Raw genomic sequence first — 25,309 nt, 5'->3', positions numbered from 1 at the left:
CCTTGTCCTTGTAACGAGTGACCATCCTAATGTTTTGAATCCAATCCATAAAGTTGGAACCATCAAAGATGACTCTCCCACAAAGGTTCATGAGAGAGAAGGAGCCGCTAGGATTTGAGCCAGAAGCAGCATTGTTGGAAGACATCTGAAGAAGAAAGACAAGTTTAGATTAGATATCTGAAAGTCCTTAATAAGACACCCAAATGTAATATTAAGGCTGGGACCCAACACAATATTTTATAACTTAGAAGAGGGATGCCATAATCTAAGCTATAAAATATTTGAAGGTAGGTGAATGACGATTCACCAATTTTCACCATGAAAAACAAATTGTATCATTAGGTTTTAATTGGTTTTGAAGCTCCTAGATTCTTTGAGATTCATTGAACTTTTCAATGGCATGTTTTAATCTCGAGTGTGCCCTTCAAGTTTTGTGATTGGGATGCCGAGGATCGTAAACCAAGGTGTGAAGTAACCATGCAAATTACTTGGTACCCTTAATGATTATCACCTAATCGATGTGTCGGTTAACCACACACGCTCCACCAATTTATGATAAACCTTAAGCCACCCTTTGCCTACTTTGTTAAATACAGGTTAATGTGCCGGTTAACCACACACACTCCACTAACGACTTAATCAAAGTGAAAAGTGTAATTTCATGGGTTAGCACCTTATTGAAATTTTCCTAAAGTAACTAAGATTGGGAATTTATAAAAGATTTAGTTACTTTACAATCATAATACTTTTAATGAGTATTAAAGTCTTTGTCCTACCCGTTCGGCTAATGACCCTCCACCAGTCAAGGAAGCGGTGGGTGAGAGTGGACACCCATTAAGATGCCATTTTATAGGCAACAACCTTATACCCCCCTTATAGAATGACTTCGTGAATGAGGCCTACTAACGTAAAACGACTTGTTCTTATACATACATATATATATATATATATATATATATATATATATATATATATATATATATATATATATTATTAACTAATAATATTATAAAGTATAAGGGTCGATTTTTAACTGTTAAAATTCTAGGGGTTGGAACTAAAGTTTTTAAAGTGACTTTTCATGTTCCAAAACTTGAGGACAAATTTTGCAATTATTCAAAACCTTCCAACTTCATAACGTATGAGTCATTAAAATGAAAAGTCTTCATTTTTGTAACTTATGTGTTTATTTAATGGCCTTTTAAAAGAGTGACTTTTGGTAATCCATAACATGAGGACACATTATGGATTCCATTAAAACATATCAAGATCAAAAATTAAATCAATCAAGTAATTGCACATAATAACCTATGATCTTCTAAACTCATAAGTGTATGAACATTCATATAAACAATTTCAAGAACACAAACAAAACTTGAAATTTTGATAATAGCCATTGTAAATGGATTAGCATAACCATTACACCATGTAAAACAAGTTTTATAAGACCAAAACAGTTTAGGGTAATGTTTCTAGTCAATTTCCAGCAGCAAAACTCGAAAGTCACACTCAGGGCTTCCTACTACTCGACGATTAGGATGAAGATACACATGGACTTGTCGCGTCCCCCCATTGACTCAGCGAGTTAACTGAACAGAATGCGGATTTCTTGAATTTTTTCAACAATTTGCATCAAGTATCAAGAAAACAAGCCTAGTCTCTGATACCATTGTTGGGTTTTGAGCATTCTAACACTCCTATGGTGTACATGCAACCCTAGAAACCTTGGATCTATGTTTTCTCTAAAATACATGCAAATAATAAATTTCCAAGGTTTACATCCTAGCTAGCATGTTATTAAGTACTTGAATCATAAAACACTAGTAAAATTACATACCTATTAGTAGTGGTTGATTACTTGGAGTTTGAGAGCCTATCACCAATAATGTGGATGCCTCAAATGGAAGTCACAAATAACCACAAACTTGGAAAGTTGAGATAATAGAAGCACTCTTCTTGAAATCGGCCACACCTTATTTCTCACACACACTAGTGTCATTTCAAGTGCCAAGGACTCCTTTATATAGTGTGGTGCATTAGAGTTACATTCATGTAAACCCTAATACCCATTACCTTTCATTTCCATGAGATCCATGGGTTAAAGCTCCATGGACTATCCATGAACTTTCCATGTAAGCCTAGTCTATTCTACATAAGCAATAGCCCATACTATATAAATACAAGAGCCCATATTTAATTATTCACCTTTTTTATCACCAAATTAATTCTAAATTAATTATAGATCAATAATAATTAAATAATATGATTTTCTATTAATATATTAGAACTTAATATATTAATAAATCATAAACATACTATTCTCAAAAGATTATCCATAAATTGTTCGGGTGAAGTGCAACCCAAATGGACCATGTTGGGTCGGGTCAAGTACATATCAAATATAGTTATGGACTTAGACACCTTATCCAACAATTAGTTGGCTAATTTCTTGATTAAGTAATGGATCCTCAAATTAGCAAGCAACAAGTGATTATTTTGTTAGTCTTCACTTCCCACAAACACAAAAACATTTTCTCTAACATGGTAGTCGTAGCGAAATTATTTGGTTAAATCATCGAGACTAAATTCACAAACATGCAAAAGTTGTTATTGACTCTGTTATGAGTGAGAATCCCAAAATTTACATCTCCAATGATTTAGAATTCAAGATGAACTCAAAGAATTATATGATTAGAACATTCATTCATGTTGTTTCAAAAAAAAAATCCTCTTGATTTGATGATTCAGCTTCTTTAGGGATGATAGGTTGATCATTAGAGATAGGTTGTGAGCTGATGAGTTGATCAACATTAGGAACAACAGCCTCAGTTCCATTTCACAAGAAATCAGGAACATGGTCTGAAGGACTATAAGTAAGTTCATTCAGAATTGATGAAGGACGATCAATCCAATCATGAATGAATGAGTCTGTATCAAAAGGGACACTAACTGTTTCGTCAACAGTTTGTGTTGAAATATTGAATACATTGAAAGCTTTGGATACACTAGAATATCCTAGAAACACTCCTTCCTCAACTTTAACTTAAAACTTTGAGCGTTGATCTCTTTGATTTAAGTTGTAACAAACACACCTAAATACATGAAAGTAAGAGATGTTTGGTTTCGTTCCACTAAGTAGCTCTTATGTAGTTTTCCCATGATGATTAACAATGATTGAACGGTTTTGGTTATAACACGTTTTGTTGACAACTTTAGCCCAAAAAGAAAGACAAAGACAAGCTTCAACATCCATAGTTCTTCCAACTTCAATGAGTGTTTTGCTCCTTCTTTCAGCAATGCCATTTTGTTGAGAGTTCTAACAGTAGAAAAATTATAGGAAATTCTAGAGTTAGAGCAAAAATCTTCTAGGGAGGAGTTTCTAATCTCAGTTACGTGATAACTATGTAATTGCATGATAATGTGATCATAGTGAACTTTCCATTGCTTAATGAGAGAAATGATTTCATCAGAGGCATGACTCTTCTTTCTTAAAAAGACTACCCAGGTAAATCTTGAGAATTCATCAATAATAACAAGAGTATATTTCTTCCCATCTCTTGACTTAATTGGGACCGGTCTAAAGAGTTCCATGCGGAGGAGATGAAGAGGTTTGATGATGGAAGACCATGACTTTGGCTTGAATGAAGACTTTGTTTTCTTTCCCTTTTCACACGCTAAGCAAAGCTTATCTGTAACAAATTGCATTTTAGGAATTCCTCTTAAAAGCTGATTCTTTAAAATCTTTAATATGTTCTTGAAATTCAAATGAGATAACCTCTTGTGCACAACCAATTTAGATGAGATTGAGCACGAGACAAGAAGCAGCGACAAAGAGATTTGTCAGCAGAAAACATATCCGAGCCATAAATGTTATTATGTCGGTTAGCAGTTAGAATAGTGACATTGTTTTGATCAACAACCTTTCCTTCTTTCTTGTTAAAATTAACTTCATAATCAGTGTCACACAGTTGGCAGATTGACATGAGATTGTGTTGAAGACCTTTCACATAGGAGACAGTACAAAAAAGTTGCATTTGATGGTTCCATATCCCTTTCTAGTTCCCTTACCATTATCTCCATATGTAATAGTAGGACCATCCTTCTTTATGAAATCTTCCAAAAGAGACTTTAATCCAGTCATATGTATCTACCCTGAAACTAAAACATACCGTTAATATAAACTGACCTATCCTGCAATGGGTCACTTAAGAAAAGATATTATAACAATCATCAGGGAGACAATTCAAAGAATTTGCCTTTGTGATCCACTTATCATTACAAGTAATGATGTTGTCAACACGTGTGGAGTTCTTTTCCAGTGAACCCTTCCTAACTTTTTGAGCAGCATCACGACATCGATAACAAACTTTGATTCTAGGATTCTTTCCTTTAACATTTGATTTTGATTTAATATTTCTTTTTTTAGTGCTGCAACAAGGGGACTTCTCGATGGCATGCTCAGATGATACCTTGTTATGTGGCTCATGAGGTATTGAGGAGTCATCTAAAATAGAAGACATTGATTGATCTTCAGGTTCAGAGATGCTAATGGAGCACTGAAGAAACATGCTAAGAATTTAATTTAATGAGTGAACTTCACCCTTACTTATTGGAAATTTTATCAAAATCTTAGTGGAGGGAAGAACATACTCACGATGAGGAGGTTGGTGAGAAGGATAAAGAGTAGATAATTGAGAAACACCTATGGTGTTACTATTAGAATCAGTGGATCAATGTGTAACAACCCGATATTTCAACTCTTTGTAATGACATAAAAAGTCAATTATTATAACCACCTTGGAGTTAATAAAATTAACTTTGATAATAAAATGCCCAAAAAGTATCTATATAAATTCCTACTATGTTTAATATCATTAAACCGGGATGATACGTAAAAAGAATGCCCAAATCCGGCTTTGTATATTGAAGTTAAGATTTTTCCAAGTTCGGCTTAGCAACAGACAGCTAAAAACTCGAATCGGAGATCGAGCGGCTTTTGGCCGGAATGACCTAAACAAGAATCGAAGGACTCGACAATGGTATTTCAGCGGTAAAAAGTCTGGCAAAAACTGACGTCAGATAAAGAAGTTATGAATTTTTAAAGAAATTCCTTAATCACGACATTTTATAAATAAATAATAAAAATAATTTCATAATTTGCCAACGGAGTCTAAACGAAAGTTGTAGAGCATAGTCTCACCTACGCGTGGATATAAAGACCATCGAAAACGGAGTTCGTATGAAGAAGATATGATTTTTTGAATTTTATTAAATAAATTATATATAAATTTAAATCAAAAATGTGGTAATATCCGAAGGGGGAGCCAGCGTCCTCATCCGAGTTACGCACTGCGTAGCCTCGTACGCCCGCCTTGGTCTCGGTCCGTCCACGTCGCCCCTATGCGAGCCTATGCGATCCGTCCCATCCGAAGCAAAGCAGTCGAGGACTCGGTCACGGGTGACGCACGAGTACGCCCCGCGTACGAGCGTACGCCCCGCGTACCGAGGCTTCCCAGACCACTATAAATAGAGATGCGAGGGTTCCGGAAAATTCACCCCATTTCTCTCATTTCTCTCACGATATTGCCTCGATTTCCGTGCCCGCACTACCCCGAAGCCCTGATCATTTTGCTCAAGTCCCGAAGGTCAATTTTTCTCCCGAGATTCCCGAGAATCCCGAGAAAAATCCATTTCCCGAGATGAAACTCTGCCCGGTTTTCCATCTCGCTATCTTCAAACTTTCAAGTGAGTTCATACCCCTACAAACACACTTTAAATACGTTTTAAATGATTTTCTTTTTATATATATACTCTTTTAGGGGGGGGGGGGAATACAAGTAAACATACGGTTATTATCGTGTATTTCATAAAATTTCATTTTAGTCATTTTTATCAAATGAATCACTTGTGATTTAGTACTACTATGTGAAAACTCTTGTCATACTTTGCATGCACTAGATTTATACAAAGTATTTAGTAATTCCAAAGTATCCTTCGTTGCTAAACCGTTTTATACATTCTAAAAACTTATGATTTATGCTTTGTCAAACATTGTGAAAACGGATAAACTTTGCATACAAAACTATTACTTTAATACAGACTTAGTTGAGAATCCATGAGACGTGTACATCATCAAATACTGCCTTTTTGTTACAGGGTATCGCTACAAGTCCTGTCTATAACCAGAGTCTCCCGTTCGGAGAACGTGTCAAATGTGTATAGATCTATACGGGAAGTCATGATCTCGCGCCCTGACTGTTAGCTACAGTCCTTCCTTTGGGGTGACAGTTTGTCATAACGCTACGACGCCTAAAGAACGTCGCTACAGGCATATTATGTTTAGTATGGTTATAAAACTCATCGGATACACAATTATTATAGTACTTCTAATTGATGACCGAGTAGCTACTAAAGTTATTCCTTATCTAACAAACTGAAATCTTCTGATAGGTTTATTATATAAATCTATGTTTAAAATCTTCTAAAGCATGTGGATTGCTTCCAATTTTTAGTCTTGGACATTAAACAAACAACTATTAGGAAAATAAGGGATTTTCTTGGTTCAACTATCTACATTTTTCAACACAAATACTCTCATGCACTACATACTTTTATAAGAAAATAAGGGATTTTCTTGGAAAATATACACTCATTTTGGAATGGCATTCAATGTTTCTAAATCACTTATGAACTCACCAACTTAATTGTTGACACTTTTTCTTCGAAATAACTTGTATTCTCAGGGAACCGTTAAGCAGATTTGGAAATCAACTTTTGGGGATTAACGCGCTGGTGTTAATAATTTATTTTGAAAGATGTTTATGCATTTATCTTTTGAGCTTGTAATGAATACAATGATGTAAACATTTTTAAAACCTTTATATATGTATGGTGGTGTGTACTTTCCTTTCTATGAACTGTTGTGATACTGAATATGACGTCCTCCGCCTCCGAACGTTTCCGCTGTTCTGGTTTGGGGGTGTGACACAATGAGTGTCAATTGAAGTTTGATTTATAAAATGAGAATTCACAAATCTATATTTAAAATCTTTTGCTAAACAATCAGCATTGTAGAAGGTTTGTTTAATCTCAACACTTTTATTAAGGAAATGAAACCTTCTTTATTGCCTCCAAGAATTTTTTTTACACTGATCTGGAATCTGAGCATTAATAACTCTTGTGACATTAAAGTGCTAAGAAGCCCAATGTTTTAAAATAAGCTGAATGTTTCTAGTAAGATAAATAGCTCTTTCTCTTCTAAGAGTGAAGAAAATTATTTGTTAGTGAGATACAAATGTTTTCCTTTTTTAAAAGAGAAAGAGATTTTTCGACAAGGGAGACTTTTTAATTAAGTTTTTCAAAATCAAATCTGAGAGAAATTCTTTCTTTTTTTCAAAAAGAAAAATCAAAATATAAGTGATCAATCATGTCAATTTTTTCAAGGATTTCTATAGAAAAAAGACTCTTTACCTGATGCTTTGAGGTTAAGTCCCATTCCTTAAAGTCTATACTAGTTTGAGAAGGATCAACGTCAAGAGTGTCAATACAGTCATTTGATGTGTCAGCGTGAGATTTAACGATTTAAGCCATGAGACGTTTACCTGTTGATGCTTCGTCATCTGAGATATTTTCTCTTTCAAAAACATATGATAGTTTGATCATCATTTCTTGAGCAATCGAAATTTTTTGAACCAAACGATAGACAAAGTAAGGAAATGAGTTTCCAATAGAAACTCTTGCCTTTAGATCGAGATTTATTAGACTTTTTTCTTCCTAATTGTATCCCGGCACACATTTTCGTTTTTGCTTACTATCAGATGCACCATCATTAGATGATTGATGCATAACACCGATGGGACCTTTGTTGATACTTTCGAGAATATCAAGATCAATGACCTCTAAAGCATACATTTCCTCTGATTTGCTAGTAGAAAAGTTGAGTTCATTAAACAGAGGAAGCTTCTTACAACCATTCGATTTTAGATTGTAAGAGGTCGACATAATGACTTGAATGTATCAAAAGACCTACTATGATACCAATTAAAGGTTTGTGTCAATCAGATACACTTCACGAGTAACAAGCACGAACAAAATTACTAAACAAAATAAAGAACAAAAAAGTAAATAACATAGAGGATTCACCAAATTGTCTTCCACCAAGAAAGGGGTTGGTTTCACCAAGAAAACGATTTGTCACAAACACAATCACCAATACATTCTATGAGACACTAATTCTGGTTTCACCCGAATGTTGAATATATACTAAACTATACAAGTATATCTATTGATTAGGGGTGTTCGTTTGGATGGATCGGTTCGATCCGATCCAAGTAAGTAAATCCAAATTGATTTCGGTTTTCAAAATGTGGATCCAAATAGTCCAAACTAAATTCAAATCCGATCCAATTACAATTCGGTTGGATCGATTTTTATAATTCGGTTTTCAAAAACCATAACATTTTAAAAGGACATAGAATTATAATATAATCTAATTTTACAGAAGAAGCAAAAACAAATTATTTACTTGTGATTTAGAACTTATAAACAACCACTAACAAGACATCATAGTTTATTATTTAATAGATAAAAAAACGTTTGAGAGAAATATTAATATCTTTTATTAGGTAAAACTTTTTGAACTTATTTAAAATTTTTTATAAAATTAATAAATAATTATAAATCTATTGAAAATAAATCCATAAGAAATTGTTATTCGGTTTTTTTGGACTATTCGGTTCTTATTTTATAAACCAAAACCAATCCGAAATCCAAAATAATAATTCAGTTTTATTGAAATCCAATCCAAATATCCAAATATCCGAACCAAATTGTCCAATCCAAATTGTCCAATTGGACAATTCGGTTTTATCCAAATAGTGAACAGCCCTACTATTGATTGAAGGGATTGTATCTAATTTATTGTCTATAATAAGAAGTGGTCCCGATCATAATATAATAAGAACTGGTCCTGATCATAAGGTTACTGAATTTGTTATCTATTCTATGGATATCTGTATAATTACCTAATATACAAAGATTACATATGATAATATGAGTACACTCTGATATTGATAGATTTACGATATTGGCATTGATGGTAATGTGGCATTGGCACTGGCAGTTAGCATATAGAGTGTTTCACTTATCAGATCATAAGGTGTGACCTTACAAACACCACTAAAACTGGTGTTTTTGATGCATTTAAAGTATATATCTAGAGTTTGTGCTTCATTTTATGGTGGATAAGGGTGGTATGACCACTACATCGGATCTGCTCCACCAACTCCTCCTTTGACAGACTATGAAGGCGGTTTATATGTTTTGTGTGGTTTTATACACACCCCTAATACCAGGATTGTAGATCCTTGGGAAGTCCTTTTGTCGAGTGACAATATCTTGTACGTGCACCTGGGGATGCTACAATAATATACATATTTAAGAGAGATATGAGGTGTGGCAACAAAACCAACACCATCTGTGGGCATATGTGTAGCACTTGTAAACATGAGAGAAACGGATGATCTACAAGGCAAGGAAACAAAGGATGACAAGTAAGGTAACATATGATGAGATGCACCAGAGTACAAGATCCATAAAGATGAAGGAATACAAGAAGTACTGGATGAGGAACGACCTAAATAAGAGGTAGATACAAATTTGGTTTTATAATTGAGAGTAAGGAAATGTCTAAACTATTCAAGAATTTGACGATCCAACGCAGTAGATGAAGTAGTGGTAGCCTGAATAAGAGTTTTTATCGTAGGGTGAAACAATGGCGGCTAAAACAATCCATATGATCTATCTTATTGTTGTTATGCCTTTTTCAATACCAACGGGCACTAAGACTTCTAATGTTTCTCCTTTTTCCAGTAAGCACATCCGTAAAAATTTAACTTCCTGAACTGTTCGGAGCCATATTGAAAGTAAACAATCAAACAATAACCCCAAACAAACATTGGATGAACAACTAATAACAAACATCGGTAGTCAAACAAAACAACTAAACCTCAAAATCTATGAATACCAACAATAACCAAATAAACTAATCTTTGAACAATAACCAAGGCGAACAAAAATTGCTTTTGAATAAAAATTATAGCACAATTATAAAATCTCAGCGAGATATCGAGAAAAAATATATTTTCTCCGCAACAGGACCATAATTGCGGCACGAAAAACGATTAAAACCCCAAAATAAAATGAATACCAACCCTTGAACAATCCAAACAAATCAAACAAATAAAATACGGAAACAAATCAGAAAGACATACCCAAATTCATACAAATCGCCTCCAACAATCATAAACAACAGACCGAATACGACTCTTACAAAATGTAAACTAATATACAAAATATTTATAGGGTTTTATTATTTTATAATAAAAGAGTACAATTACAATGAAAGGGAAAGATAATTTATATTAGAATGTTAACTTGGTTAAAACTAGCAAAAAAATTCCTAAACAATAAACGAGCCTGCTAGATTTACTAGGTGAATAGAGGACGTCCCGGCTCCCCATTAACCCAAAGGCCTCCTAACTTTACATATACGCAAGCATCATGCTTATACCTTGGCAAAACATATGTAATATATTGTGGTTTGATCTTTACTTGTACAAAAAGTCTAAAGACTTATATTTGGCAAGCTCTCCAGCCGGTTTTATGTTTGCGAAATCCTTTACTTGCAAAGAAGCAAATAGGTCATCAACACAAAAACGTTTGCTGCATTTAAACCACAAATTGTTAATTAATTTGTAATGTAATTACATTTATTTGCAATGCATAAGTAGGATAATTCCAGTAAATAGGTAATGACTTAATTGAAGAAAGTTGTTATATTAAAATTTATATGCACAATAGAATTGAAGCCAAAAAGATTCATTTGACTCATAATTTTTGGATATTATGCTTGGTTGTTGGAAAATACTAATCTTATTGTATGCAATATTAAATGTGATTGGTTGTTCACAGTATGTACAATAAAAAATATATAGAGTCAGAAGAGACAATAAATAGGGCAACAGTTTTTACAAGCTTAAAGCTTAATTCTTTTATCAAACAAAGGAAACAGCCGGTTACATTTTGATTTCAAGAAGTTGTTGCCCACCAGACAAATATAAAGCCAAACAACACTAATATTAAAATTTAAAAGGAATCTACCCATATCTAGACATATCTATTAAAAGAATAAATACAAGAACATGATTCACTTGCTTTACCTCACAAACAACTTGGAAGATGCATTTAAAATTGTACTCAACAATTGTTTACTAAGAAAAAATCTATGCTAGAAAGAGAAAGTTATCCTTCCTTTCTATCCCTTCCTTCCATAAAGCCATAAAGGCATCAAGCTATCCTACATTTCTAAGGTTTTATCAAAAAACTATCGGACAATTCCATCTATTATTATTATTATTATTATTATTATTATTATTATCTAGTTTATTATCACATTCTCCCCTTTAAACTGATCCATCACACCAAGCATACTTCGTATTTCGCCATGCTTTAGGTGTGTCAAGGCTTTTATAAATATGTCTGTTCGTTGATCCTTTGAGTTGACATGTTCTACTAAATTTATCATTCCTCAACATTTTCCCTTATGAAGTAATAACAAATTTCAGTGTGCGTAATTCTACCATGAAACATAAGATTCTTCATCAATCGAATAACCGACTTGTTGTCAAGAATCAAAGTGATAGGCATAACATGATGTCATGTATGCTCGTTTACGAGATTCCCAAGCCATATGGCTTGAAATGTAACCGTCGTAGCTGCCATGAACTCAGCTTCACATGTTAAAAACGAATAATCCTTTGCTTTTAAGATTTTCATGTCACTTCATTTCTTCCTAGGTAGAAAATCATCTCAAATGTACACTTGCCAACCACCTTGTCACCACCATGATCAATATCACTTTACCTGACCAAGTCTTCCACTTTAAGAAATTTTCAATAGTTAAGCATGTAATAAGTGGTTACTTTGACATACTGCCAAATATTTTTTACCACTTGAAATTGCAAGGAGGTTGCTTGTAACTCCAACTACATATGCCAAATCCAGTCGAGTGTGTGTCAACTACCTCAAACATCCCACCACTTGCCTATATTGGGTCGGGTCAACTTTTTCACTGTTTTCATCTTCATTAACCTTTAACTTACGTTCCATATGTGAAGTTGACTAGTTGCACTCTAGTAACCCGAATTGCTCCAAAAAAATTTCTTTGTGTATTCAGTTTGTCTTGAAGAAATTCCTCTTTCTTTTGCAACACTTCTATTCTAAGATACTAAGAAATAAGGGTGAGCATTTAGACAAAAGCAAACTAGTTTGGTAGAAATCGGTGGACCTTGGACCAAACCTGTTGAGGCCTGTCCATATCTGGATCCAGGTCTGGGTTTTCCCATTCTTGTACTCGTTGGAATGTTACAACTTTAGGTACATATTATATAGTTTGTTGAATCCTACCAAAAAATAGTTTATCTAATATGATTGTAAGGGTGAGTATTTGGACTGAACTGGACCGGAACCGGACGAGATCGACTCTAGGATCCAACAAGTTTTCTAGAAATTTTTGGACCTTGAATTACACCGGCGCTTGGATCGATCGAGTTTTGTAGAAATTGGTGGACTTTGGACCGCACCTGTTAAGGCAAGTCTAGGTCCCTTCCAGTCTAGAGGTTCAAATGCTCCCCCTAGTAGGAAAGTAAACCCAAATCACTCATTTCAAATTCTTTTTCATTTGTTCCTTTAATTCGATAATTTCTTCGTTGTTTGATCCCGTAATGATCAAGTCGTCGACATAGTCACCAACTAAAAGAGTTTTCCTTCCGGTTTCCTTTTTTATATTGTCGTGAGTTATGATCATTTTGAAAAACTAATTCGTTTTATTATTTTATCCATACGAATAATCCAAGCTCAAGGAGCTTGTCGTAAACCATAAATCGCCTTGGAGGGTTTAAGCACCGTGTGACTATGTACTTTGTCAACGTACCCTTCCAGATTACATACATAGACCTCCTCTTTGAGATCAACATTATCAAAATAGGACTTAACATATAAGTGGTGGATAACCCACCCATGTGGAGTCGCTAAGGAAAGAATGAGCATTATGGTCTCAAGTTGCGCTAACAGTGCAAAAACTTCATCAAAATTGACTCCTTGTTTTTGTACATAACCTTTTACTACAATTCGAGCTTTATGCTTTATCATATTTCCAAGATTTTTTTTTTCACTTTAAAGACCCAATTCAATCTAATTGCTTTGTGACCCAGTTGCAAGTTGGTAAGCTTCCACGTCTTGTTTTTCATGATTGCGCCAACTACATTTTCATGGCCTCCCGCGATGGTTAAGAGATAACCGCCTCTTGAAAATCAAGGATTGATCCAATGCAATCATCAACAGTTCTCCTATTTTTAGGATAACATTTTCAACATCATTATAGATATCTAAATGTGAACGAAATCCTTTTTTCCCAACCTCACTTGAAGGGCTTAACATTTGGTCAAGATTGAAGAAATCAGGGCGGAAATGGGAGTATATGGGATTGTTTTGGGCTAGATAGATTCCACATAGGTTTCAGAGTTGACTTCGAGGATGTCTGTCTCGATTATTATGAAGGTAGCAATTGTGACTTCCTCTTATTTTTTTTGTACCAATTCCATCCTTCACTTTCAACAAAAACAACATCACAACTATCCTGTAATTTTTCGCTTTACTAATCAAATAACCGATACCAGTTAGTTCCATCTTCTACCCCAATATACATCATATTTTTTCTTAGTCCTTCAAGTTTCTTCAAATTTACACCTACAACTTTGGCATAAAAAACACAACCAAAAACCATCAAATGTTCAAGGTTTGGTTTCATGTCAAACCAAGATTCATATGATGTGATGTTGGGGAGAACTTCTGTAGTTAAGCAGTTGAGAAGATAACCCGTGTCTCTAACAGTTTCTCCCCAAATTTATCCTAATACATTTTTCCTTTTAGTAGACTTTGTTCCATATCCATACCGATAAAATTTCATCTTTATACAACTCCATTTTGTTGAGGCGGATGTGGAGTCGTAAGATGCCTTTTTACTCTATTTTCTTCACAAATGATGAGAATTCTTTTCATATAAACTCTCCCCCTCAATTCGTACGAAGTGTCTTCAATTCAAAACCCAATCCTTTTTTGACCCTCAACTTGAATCCTTTGAAGGCACTCGAGGTTTCAAACTTCCTAGATATACTATAAACTCACATCAACCAATTGTAATCGTTTACCAAAATAAGAAAGTATTTGCTTCCTCCAATAGAGTTGGGTGTAATCAGACTACATAAGTACGCATAAGCAAGTTGAAGTCTTTTTTGAACTCGAAAGAGTGTCTTCTTCGGGGAAGAGATTTGGGTTAGTTTTGCAAGAATACACCCTTCACACAGTTAAGTTGGAGGTTCGATCGATCCTTGGAACTCCGGTTGCGATATTGCTTTCATACAATGTTTTTAAGGTGGGAAAATTAATGTGACCAAGTCTAGAATGCCATATCTAAGCCAGTTCGTCCTTCATGGCTAAAAGGCATGTTGGTCTACCGGTTGTCAATGTAGTTTTGTATAAACTATTTGGTGATCTTTCAGCTCGCAAAAGTAGAACTTTATTGTTATCGTATAACATCAAATCCGAACCATCCATAATGACTTAATTTCCTTTTTTCGTCATTTGTCCAAGACTAATGATGTTATTTTTAAGAGTTTGAACGTAATACACGTCATTTAAAGGTCGTTGATCATTATTTTTACAATAAAAAAAATCGACCCTTTTCCGAAAGTAGCAACAGTGGAACCGTCTCCAAATCTCATGTGACCCATAATATTCCCATGCAACTCATAGAACTTTGAGAGGCCCCCCCATCATGTGGTTGCTGACACTGTTTTCGAGATACCACACCTCTGACTCAACTCGACTCTCCCCCAATGCAAGAAGATTAATATAAATCTTCTTTGTTAGTGATACCTTTTCGGGTGCATATTCTTTTGAGATTGCCATCATTAAGATGGGTACTTATGCATTGGCTTACATGAGGTTCGCCTCCTAAACGCCATTCTTTTTTGAGTATTTCGATGCATAGTGACCAAAATTCTCTCATTAAAAGCATTTTACTTTTCTTTTATCCTTTTTATGGTCATTTTGTTATGCATTGGATTCATGACCACGACCTCGTCCTCCACACCTTCCTTGGCCTCAACCACGATGACTATTTCTATCCTTTGAGGTGCTTGATGATGTCCCTTTGTCGCTTTTCCTGGATCGTGATGCCCGTTTGGCTTATGTAAGTAACAAGGAAGGTCTGCCTCCTTGTTCGTCATAACCTCGAAACATCTCTTCATGGGTTTTTAACGACCCACAACCTCTTCCACAATCATGTTTTTTAAGTCTTCAAATTATTCGATAGATATTACTATTTTCATAAATCATAATGGGAAGGATCGAAGAAACTTCTTCACCACCACAACTTCCTCAATTCTTTTGTCCAAAGATTGACTATCGGTCATAATTGTATTTAATCTCATGGAACAAATCATCCACGAATTCACGTCTTTTATTCGGATAACCTCAAAGTTAATTCTCAAGCTTTATACTTGAGCCTCTTTAACTCGATCGGCATCCATGTGCAGCACTTTAAGCGTGTCCCACGTTTCTTTAGTTGTGTCCTTCTCAACTAATATATATATATATATATATATATATATATATATATATATATATATATATATATATATATATATATATATATATATATATATATATAGCACTTCTTCTAGAATTACTTGATAGATAGCCGCTAGAACCATTCGATCTTTCCATTATTTTACATTTTCATTTTGAATCGCATCCAAACTATTTGTGCTCACAAATTCACTCGTATTTTTGTAGCCCTGAGTAATTTACCTTTGTAAGCATCTGATAATGTAGCATAATGCTACCATTTTTCATCTGCTATCAACCTTGGATATACTTTCGACATACAATAACTAGATTTCAGTTGTTGGAACTTACTTACCTAATTGTATGCAATATTAACGGTGATTTATTGCTCATAGTATGAGCGGCTAAAAATGTAAAGAGGAAAAAAATAAAATAAATGTGACAAAAGTTTTTACAAGCATAAAGCTTATGATTTTTATTGAAATAGAGATAGAAAGTTACATTTGGATTACAAAAAATAACTTACCACCACACAAATACATAGCCTGGGAATACTAATATTAAAATTGGAAAGTAATTGGTACATTTATTTAGACATAACCCATAAATCTTATAAATCCTAGAAAGTATGTATATTCCTACCATATATATTAAACTAATAAAAACAAGGACATGAGTCACTTGCTTTACCTAACAAAGAAGTTGAAAGTTGTACTAAACAATTGTACCGAACAATTATTTATAAAAGAAAAGTCTATCCGGTTAAAAAAGAAAAAAGGTAACCTTCCCGGTTGGGAAAGGCCATAGAGGGCCGCTGTTTTTTCACATTGTTAACACAAATATTAACAAATATTAGCGAATGCATCTAGTATCCGTTCTAATTATCTATTCTTTATAGATTTATAATAAAAAATTATACATTCTATTATTATATAGAATGCTAATATATTTTTTTCTCATTTTTATTTTAAGTATGTATTTCAGACGCAATCTTTTAAATGGTGAGATTTAAAAACGTATTGTTATTTTTTTTACATAAATTAGTATATATATATATATATATATATATATATATATATATATATATATATATATGTGTGTGTGTGTGTGTGTATATAGACAGTATAGTCATTCAGTATATGCAAAAATATATTTGTTGAACTAAATTAACTATAAAACAGAAATAGGTTGTTAATTATTCTAAAATATAACACTAGAAATGTCTTCTAAACATATTTCTTTGTTTTGATTTTAGTGTGCAAATGGACTTTTTTTATATACTTTAGAACGGAAAATAACAAAATAAAGTTTCAACTAGTTTTAAACCATATTAAAAGTAGTATGACCGGAAAACTTATAAGATGTTACACTTAACTTTTATATTATTTGAACATCTTAAAAGCCTATAAACGTATAAAAAGTTAGATTGACTTTATTCCTGGACCTAAATGAGATAATTAACAAAAAAATAAAAGAAAATTATTTTCAAAAACAATTATTTATAAGTTATCATCATAATATGCTATTATTGGTTTTGTATTACGAATAGAAACATATTTACAAGGATTACTTCTTTATTTTGTTTTCTTTGGATGTTTTTGTTTCGGCCCGTAATTGTGATGTTAGTGTTCCACCCATGATGCTCTTATCTATCATTCGTATAAAGCTATCATAACTTTCTAAAGTTTAAACGAAAAGCTATGCAATTCCATCTTTTACTATTAGTATTATCCGGTTTATTAAGCGACACTGTCCTGTGAGCTAGAGCTGGGTGGAGTTACAAAAGATGGACGCAAGTTTTATAGTAAAATGTCAGGAAACTCTCCTTCATACCTTCAAAAACCAAATAAACCAATACCTGGAATTATCTTCTAGTAGAACGGAAATATCTTCTATGTAGGAATCTTCCGCTTCCCCAGAAACTAAGTGTGGAAGGTTCTGGTTAAACATAACATGATGACGAAGTAATTCATATACCATTATACAGAAACATATTAATTAGTTCCTTAAACATGAAATTTTACATGTAGAGCTTACAATATGCGACGATAGAGCCAAAATTTCAGCACTGAGACGAGTTTCTAAGCGCATATCGCAAATATGAGTCTGTATTCTATTCACTTGCTCCTTGCTTAATGTCTGGAAATATAAAGCATATATACCAGTTCAAAAAATGATTGGGAGTGAGCACGCATCCTATTAAATTAACTATTTATTCCCATCAACAAAGTGATTAGGCCTCATATATGACATACGTAAGATTGTATGTATGTATGTATGCATGCATGTATGTATGTATGTATGTGGGTGTGTGTGTGTGAGAGAGAGAGAGAGAGAGAGAGAGAGAGAGAGAGAGAGAGAGAGACTTACAGGGTATATAAAAATGAGTACCGGATTATTTTCATATACAGCCTGAGGGTCAATAAATAAGGTCAACACATAGAACAATGAACCATTGAAATAGATTAATTAACTTACATATAATAAAGTACGTAATAGAGAATAAGAAATCTTTTTTTGAGGGAGAGAATCAAACGGAAGGAGAACCACTTATGTTATAAGTTGAAAAAAAATAATTATACCAACAAGTCAGAAGCTTGTCTAATATGCTTGAGTTTATCCCATGCTGAGCCTGCATACTGTGAGACAAAAATCACTTTGAGAGTCTAAAGTAACCAAACAAGTCTTATAATTAAGCTGATCATATTACCAAAGAGTTATTTAAACAATTTATATATGCTGGATAGTGGAGAGAAAAATAACACATCAATAATTTGGAGTAACTCTTGCAAGTTGAAGAAAATTTGGAAACATGTATAGGCCTATACTATATCCAACATTTTGAAATCAATAATCATGGTGACGTGTAATAAAAAAAGAAACTCAAGATTTCAAGTATTTGCTATTTCGAATATGGCTTTTTAGTGTATATATTTACCTTTATTTTTTATAATACATGTGTTTAATTTTGATAATATAAAATGTGTTTTCGCAAGATATTTATATTTTGGTACGAACCTACTTTTATATATATATATATATATATATATATATATATATATATATATATATATATATATATATATATAGGGTTATGTTATTTTGTTTTCACTATCTATTATGTACATGTATCACTGATTCTGGACCAATCATTTTAGTTATTTTAAGAAAGTAATTAATGCATATTAAATGTTGAAGATATAATGAATATTAATTATATATCTTCAGCATTTAATATGCATTAATTAGTTTCTTAGAATAACTAAAATGATTGGTCCAGAATCAATCATAAATACACATAATAGATAGTGAAAACATTTGAATCTAACTATATATATATATATATATATATATATATATATATATATATATATATATATATATGTTTCATATGTTATTTGGAACCTCAAGAAGATTACATTTGTTTCTATGAAAAGATTTGGCATGCAAGCATAATCATACATAAGACCTATTAAATAATTACCTTTTCTTTTGCCTGAAGACACCATAGTTCCAACTCTGCTAAACCGGCTTTCACATATTTCCCATTGTTGGAAGTACAACAATCCCGATATAGAAGAAGACTGCAAAAATTAAGAAGATAATTGAAAGGGAATGTTTATGATGGAAATTAAACCATGAAAATCACACCCAAAACAAAGTTGAGCAACAAAACACCTATTAAATAGCTGCACATTAATATATGAGAAAGTTTGAGCAAATATCTTCTTAACAATTGTGGGAGGCACCTGAAATGCAACTATATCAGATAATATTCAAGAAAAATTGCAATCCACTTTGAATTAATGTAATATTAGTTCACCAGATGTGTATATATATAACTATTGGACTCATCATATGCATGTGTTTATCAATTAATGAAATATTTGTTTTTTTTGTTTGTTTTTTTTTTTGAAAATAGATCCACGAAAGTTATGATTTATAAATATTAAATGTAACATTTATAGAAGAAACATTGAGCCATGTATAATGCACATACATAATTTTCCTTCAATGTGTTGAGGAAAGTAGTGAGATGACCAACAATCCCATGCCAGTGATTCCGTTCAAAACCTCCGAGAATGAACAACCTTTGTGGAACCTTGAATTTCACACTTTCCTGGAGGCTGTAGGGGACAGATGTTGGCTGTACGAAACTCGCCTGGATAAAATTCGCCTTCACAAGTCGATAGGAGCATTATGTGATAGCAATTTGGTTTTAAATAAGATTATGAGCGCATGCATGGTTACATTAATAGTATATTATTGGTGAGGATGAATCAAAGTTTAACCACCTGAATACATAAGTCAAGTAGTAATCCCACCTCATGCTTCAACTTGTCACGAATAATGCCATACATTTTCTGTGCACATTCTGTTAGTTGTCGTTTGAAATGCAAAGTTAGTTGTTTGGCTTCAACTTGTTGTACTATCTCATTAAGATCAGACACAGATGATGGAAATCCCTAAATATATAACAAGAAAATCTGGAACGTAAGTATATAATTTGAAAAAAGTTAAAACCGATATTAATATGATTAAAAACAATACCATGGCTCTTTGAAGTTGCGATGTTGGGGGACTTGCACTATCAAATTTTAGACTTTTTTGGATCAAGAATAACAAAGTAGATGTATTTGATAACCAATACGCCATGTGAGTCGTATTATATTCATCCTGTAATATGATTCCAAACGGCTGTTACAATTGGAACAGTCAGATTAATTGATATTTTAACTTTGCATCTTTATGTAATATATATGGCAAATATCGGGAATGAATACTAAAAGGAAATAAAATAAGGCTGAGTCATTTGATGAAATTTCTGTTGTTACATGGTTTCATGAATTGAAAGTAACGAATGGAATTGAGCGAATCATATAGGGGAAGAATGGTTTCATTCAAAAGAGTTGGCCACTACTAATGAAAAGAGTTGGCCACTACTAATGAGATACATTTGTATATATTCACTGAGAAGCCAAATCTACCAACTAACTATCATAAATCATAACGAATAATATAACCTGCTGAATTAACCAATATTCACAGTAAATTACCAAATTACCCTTAGTTGTAAATTTACACTTTTAACCCGGAAAGTATATCCGCCCCAAACACAAATACATAAAGAATCCAAACTGAAACACTTTGCATATATGCTTTCATAATGTTTTGGTGGGCGCTCATGAATTAACTCTGTCTGTACCTAAATAGCACATGTACTTAATTATTACTATACCAGGTGAATGTCCGTGCGTTGCGCAGAAACACCTATATAGTTGAAATTTTTACAAATATATGTTTTTTTTAAATATAACAATAATGTTTTTGTTAAATTTGATATAATAATTTGTATACTAAATTGATATAACATATTAATTATTTTGAATTATATGATAATATACATCTATTATAACTGCAAGATCTCAATCGTTTGAATGACTTCTACCCGAGAGTTATTCATGAATAAAATTAAATATAATATAACGTTTAATGTTATTTATAGTTGTTGTTATTGTTAATTAATTTTTTTAAATTTATTTGCTTAATGTTTTAATTTCTATCGTTATAATTATTTAAAACATTTACCATTGTGTTTTGATTTTAAATATAACAATATAATCATTTACATAAAATTATTTTTACCTATTGTTATTGTAAATTATTTTAAGCTACTTATTTGAAAAATTTTAACGATTATAAAAATATTTTTTGGAAATATTTTAGTTAAATTGAAATTACAATTTTGTTTTTGCATTTATCACTACAATTTATCACTTTTAAATATTCATAAAATATTTTTTGAGATTTTTAAGTGGAACTGAAATTCATATTTAAGTTGACATTATAATGTTATATTTCAATGAACAAGTTCAGTATTTTGTCAAAACTATTCAAATGTTGTAGCTTTAAACTGATAATGTTTATATACAACAATATATTAAATCTAATAAATTAAGTACAATATGTTAGAAATTAAAGACATAAATTTATAAGTCGAAGTAAATATATTATTTTAACATTGAAATTTAGTTTATTTATGATTAAACTAAAAGTTTCATATTTATTTAACCTTATTAACCAACTTATAATCATTATTAGAAAGACACTAAAATTTATCACATTTCACTATTTACAAAATATTTTTTGGGTTGCTTAAGTTAAACTAAATTTTATATTTAAGTTGACCATGTAATGTTATATTTAAACCAATAATTTAAGCATTTTATACAAATTGTTCAAAAGTTATAGCTTTAAGATGATAAAGATTTACATCCAACAAAATATTAAAACTAATAAAAGAAGTATATATGTTAAAAGTTAAAAAACATAACATTATAAGTAAAAGTAAATATATTCTTTTATTATTGAAATTTAGTTTATATATGATTACACTTTAGGTTTGATATTTATTTACCCTTATTAACTAACTTATAATCATTATTAGCAGTGTTGCAGAAATCGAACTAATTGGCCGATTAATCGCTAATCGGACCTCAACCGATGAGATTTGTTGCAAATCGTTCAGTATAATCGGGTTTGGTCAATACAGGTCAAAGTTGAAATTAATCGGACCTAATCGGACCAAACCGGGTTTGGTCAACGCAGGTCAAAGTCGGACTTAATCGGCCCTAATCGGACCTAATCGCCGATTAATCACTTTTTTTGTAGGACTAAAATTAGATTTACAAATTTTCGAATAATTTTCTTAATACTTAATTTTCCCCGATTAATTCATGCCTAGCCGATTAATCCCAAATCGCTACTCTACCGATTAGTGGCTGATTAACGATTTCTGCAACCATAATTATTAGAAAGAAATTGAAAAGTCATGGGAGTTTCAAATGAATGTGGTGAAAGGAAAAATGATATATATATATATATATATATATATATATATATATATATATATATATATATATATATATATATATATATATATATATATCACTACAAGAATAACAGGCAATAGCGGCGACACCTTTAGCAGCAACGGCCACTTTTAGCAGCGACATCAAACAAACGCGTTTTTTGTCGCCACTAAAAGTGCCCGTCGCCGCTAAAGGTGTCGCCGCTAAAGGCTTATGTTGGTGATCCGCGTCATTTCAACCCTAACCGTTGATTTAGATGATGATCCAACGACTAGGAGGACATAGAAAACCCCGCGTTATTTTCTCTCCGGTTTGTCACCGCTAAAGGCTACCCATCGCCGCTATTGCCTGTTCTGGCGATCCGCGTCATTTCAACCCCATCCGTCGATTTAAGCAATGATCCAACGATGTAGGAAACCCCAGATAGTTTTCCCTCCGACGTGTCGCTGCTAAAGGTCGCCCGTCGCCGCTAAAGGCGTTGCCGCTAAAGGCGTCACCGCTAAAGAGCATCGACAATAAAATCAGCCACCACCACTGTTCATGACGAAAATTTGATATTTTAGATGTGTATTTGTATGTGTATTTTGTTTGTAGATGTGGATATGTATTTGTATTTGCATTTGTATGTATATGTGTATTTTAAGTGTATTTTTATGTATGTCTATGTGTTTTTGTATGATCATTTATATGTATATGTGTATTTTGTATGTAAATTATGTATGTGTATGTGTTTTTGTATGTATATGGGTATTTTGTATGTGTATTATGTATGTATGTGTATTTGTATGTATACAAATACATATAAATAGCGGCGACACCTTTAGTGGCGACAGATAGTATTAGCAGCGACGCATCTTTAGTGGCGACAGAAGGCAATAGCGGCGACCAAAGAAGCATTAGCGACGAAGCAATAGCAACGACCCTTTAGCGGCGACATTTTCGACCTTTAGCGGCGACGCCCGTCGCCGGTAATACTCTAATTTCTTTTTATATATATATATATATATATATATATATATATATATATATATATATATATATATATATATATATATATATATATATATATATATATATATATATATATATATATATGCAGGAAGGAATTACCTCGATTGCTGAATTAAAAATATGAATCAATCGATCAAACACTGAGGTTCTTTCAGCTTCAAGATATTTCAAATGGAGAAGGCATTTATAGATGGTAAAGGCTGCAACAGGTTTGCCATGACTGAATCCGATATCTTTCCTAACGCACTCTATAAGCGCATCAACATTGTCAACATTCTCCTGCAATAAATTAACCTTAATTATCAACGAATGAATAAATTAAAATATATATATCGAAATGTATAGTTTACTAGCTATAATTATTTGGACCTTCAAGTGGCGGTATATGAGGATTATGCCAAATGTAATTAAATGAAAGACTTACTTGAATGTCCAATGCTTCTTCAATCTTTTCGACAATCGTGCCCATCATAGGGCGATCCTTGAAATTGAAACTAACACACTGATATGCAATTTCTTTAAACATATTAAAAGAACCAGTATCAATCTGATCTCTAATGTCGTTATCAATTAATTTGTTTTCATCATTTTGTTCGTATCGTCGGACGAAATTCATCAGCGACTGTGCCCTATCATCTCCAATGTTCCTTGGAAGATATACCAACATTCCACTTAGCATTTCAAACATGACCACCCCAAACGAGTATACGTCTGATTCTTTTGTAAGGATGCCACTTTCACGGTATCTCGGATCCAAGTAAAACGTTGTACCTGCAACCTTTGTATAGAGTTGGGTATTTGGCAGATTTGTCGGACCCACTTTTGACAAACCAAAATCACAAATTTTGGCGACAAAATTCTCATCTAACAATATGTTAGCACTTTTTACGTCTCTATGTATTACTCTACTGGGCTCCTCAAGACCCGAATGAAGGTAATCGAGCCCTCTTGCTGCACCTAAGCAGATTTTCAGACGTTGTGTCCATTTTATGCCACGCCTCTTATTTGGGTCTTGGAGATGATAATCAAGGCTTCCATTGCTAGCATAATCATGAACGATAATCATCTCGTTGTCATCATTACAATAACCAACAAAAGATATGATGTTCTCATGGTGGAGTCTTGAAACCATTTGAAGCTCATTGATGAACTCAGACTCTCCTTGGTAGCCAGCGTGGTCTAGCCGTTTGATAGCAACTGTTCGATTTTGCCAAAGTTCAGAGAGCTGTCCTTTGTAGACCATACCGTATCCACCGCTTCCAATAAGTTCTTCACGACTAAAATCTTTGGTGGCCCGAATGATCTCCTCTAGTGGAATTAGGCAACTTTGAAGGTTTACTTGTGAGGAATACATTGTCTTTTGGTATGGTGACAATGTATGGTTATAGTAGAATATATACCCAAAAGACTGGACTTAATTACCTATCATATAAATCCAAGTGAAACGTATTTATTACAAGTTATCATTTGACTTTTAACTAGTGACGCGTTTTATTATTTATATGAAGGATTCAGTTTATAATTAAAATATATTATTTGACTTCTCAGAAAGCCATTTTATAAAAGTCAAAACTTTGATTAGGTTAAACAAACCCAAGTTGAAATGACATCCACCCCTCCACCCTCCCCACTTTTTTTCACGAGCTTTTTTTTAATGTTCCCCACTTTCTTCAATCAATTTAAAAACTTAAACTATCTATCTAATAATTATTGATACGTATATATTGAATTATTAAGAA

The 25,309-nt window shown here is 32.8% G+C and overlaps 1 protein-coding gene across 1 annotated transcript; it reads right to left on the bottom strand.

Moving 5' to 3' along the window:
• Positions 1 to 10,270: 10,270 nt before the first annotated feature.
• LOC111893517 (myosin-6) lies at positions 10,271 to 24,934 on the bottom strand. The gene is made up of 12 exons (XM_052763887.1): positions 23,995 to 24,934; positions 23,670 to 23,849; positions 20,239 to 20,364; positions 19,983 to 20,153; positions 19,688 to 19,864; positions 19,366 to 19,436; positions 19,172 to 19,271; positions 18,270 to 18,326; positions 18,058 to 18,099; positions 17,725 to 17,826; positions 17,546 to 17,625; positions 10,271 to 10,722 (listed from the first exon to the last, which is right to left on the bottom strand). Exons 1-12 carry the CDS (start codon positions 24,922 to 24,924, stop codon positions 10,608 to 10,610), a joined length of 2,151 nt encoding a protein of 716 aa, XP_052619847.1. The 5' UTR covers positions 24,925 to 24,934; the 3' UTR covers positions 10,271 to 10,607.
• Positions 24,935 to 25,309: the final 375 nt, after the last annotated feature.

Source organism: Lactuca sativa, chromosome 1 (assembly GCF_002870075.4).
Source record: "Lactuca sativa cultivar Salinas chromosome 1, Lsat_Salinas_v11, whole genome shotgun sequence".
NCBI classification, from domain to species: Eukaryota; Viridiplantae; Streptophyta; class Magnoliopsida; order Asterales; family Asteraceae; genus Lactuca; species Lactuca sativa.
This window is presented reverse-complemented; position numbering and strand designations above follow the sequence as displayed.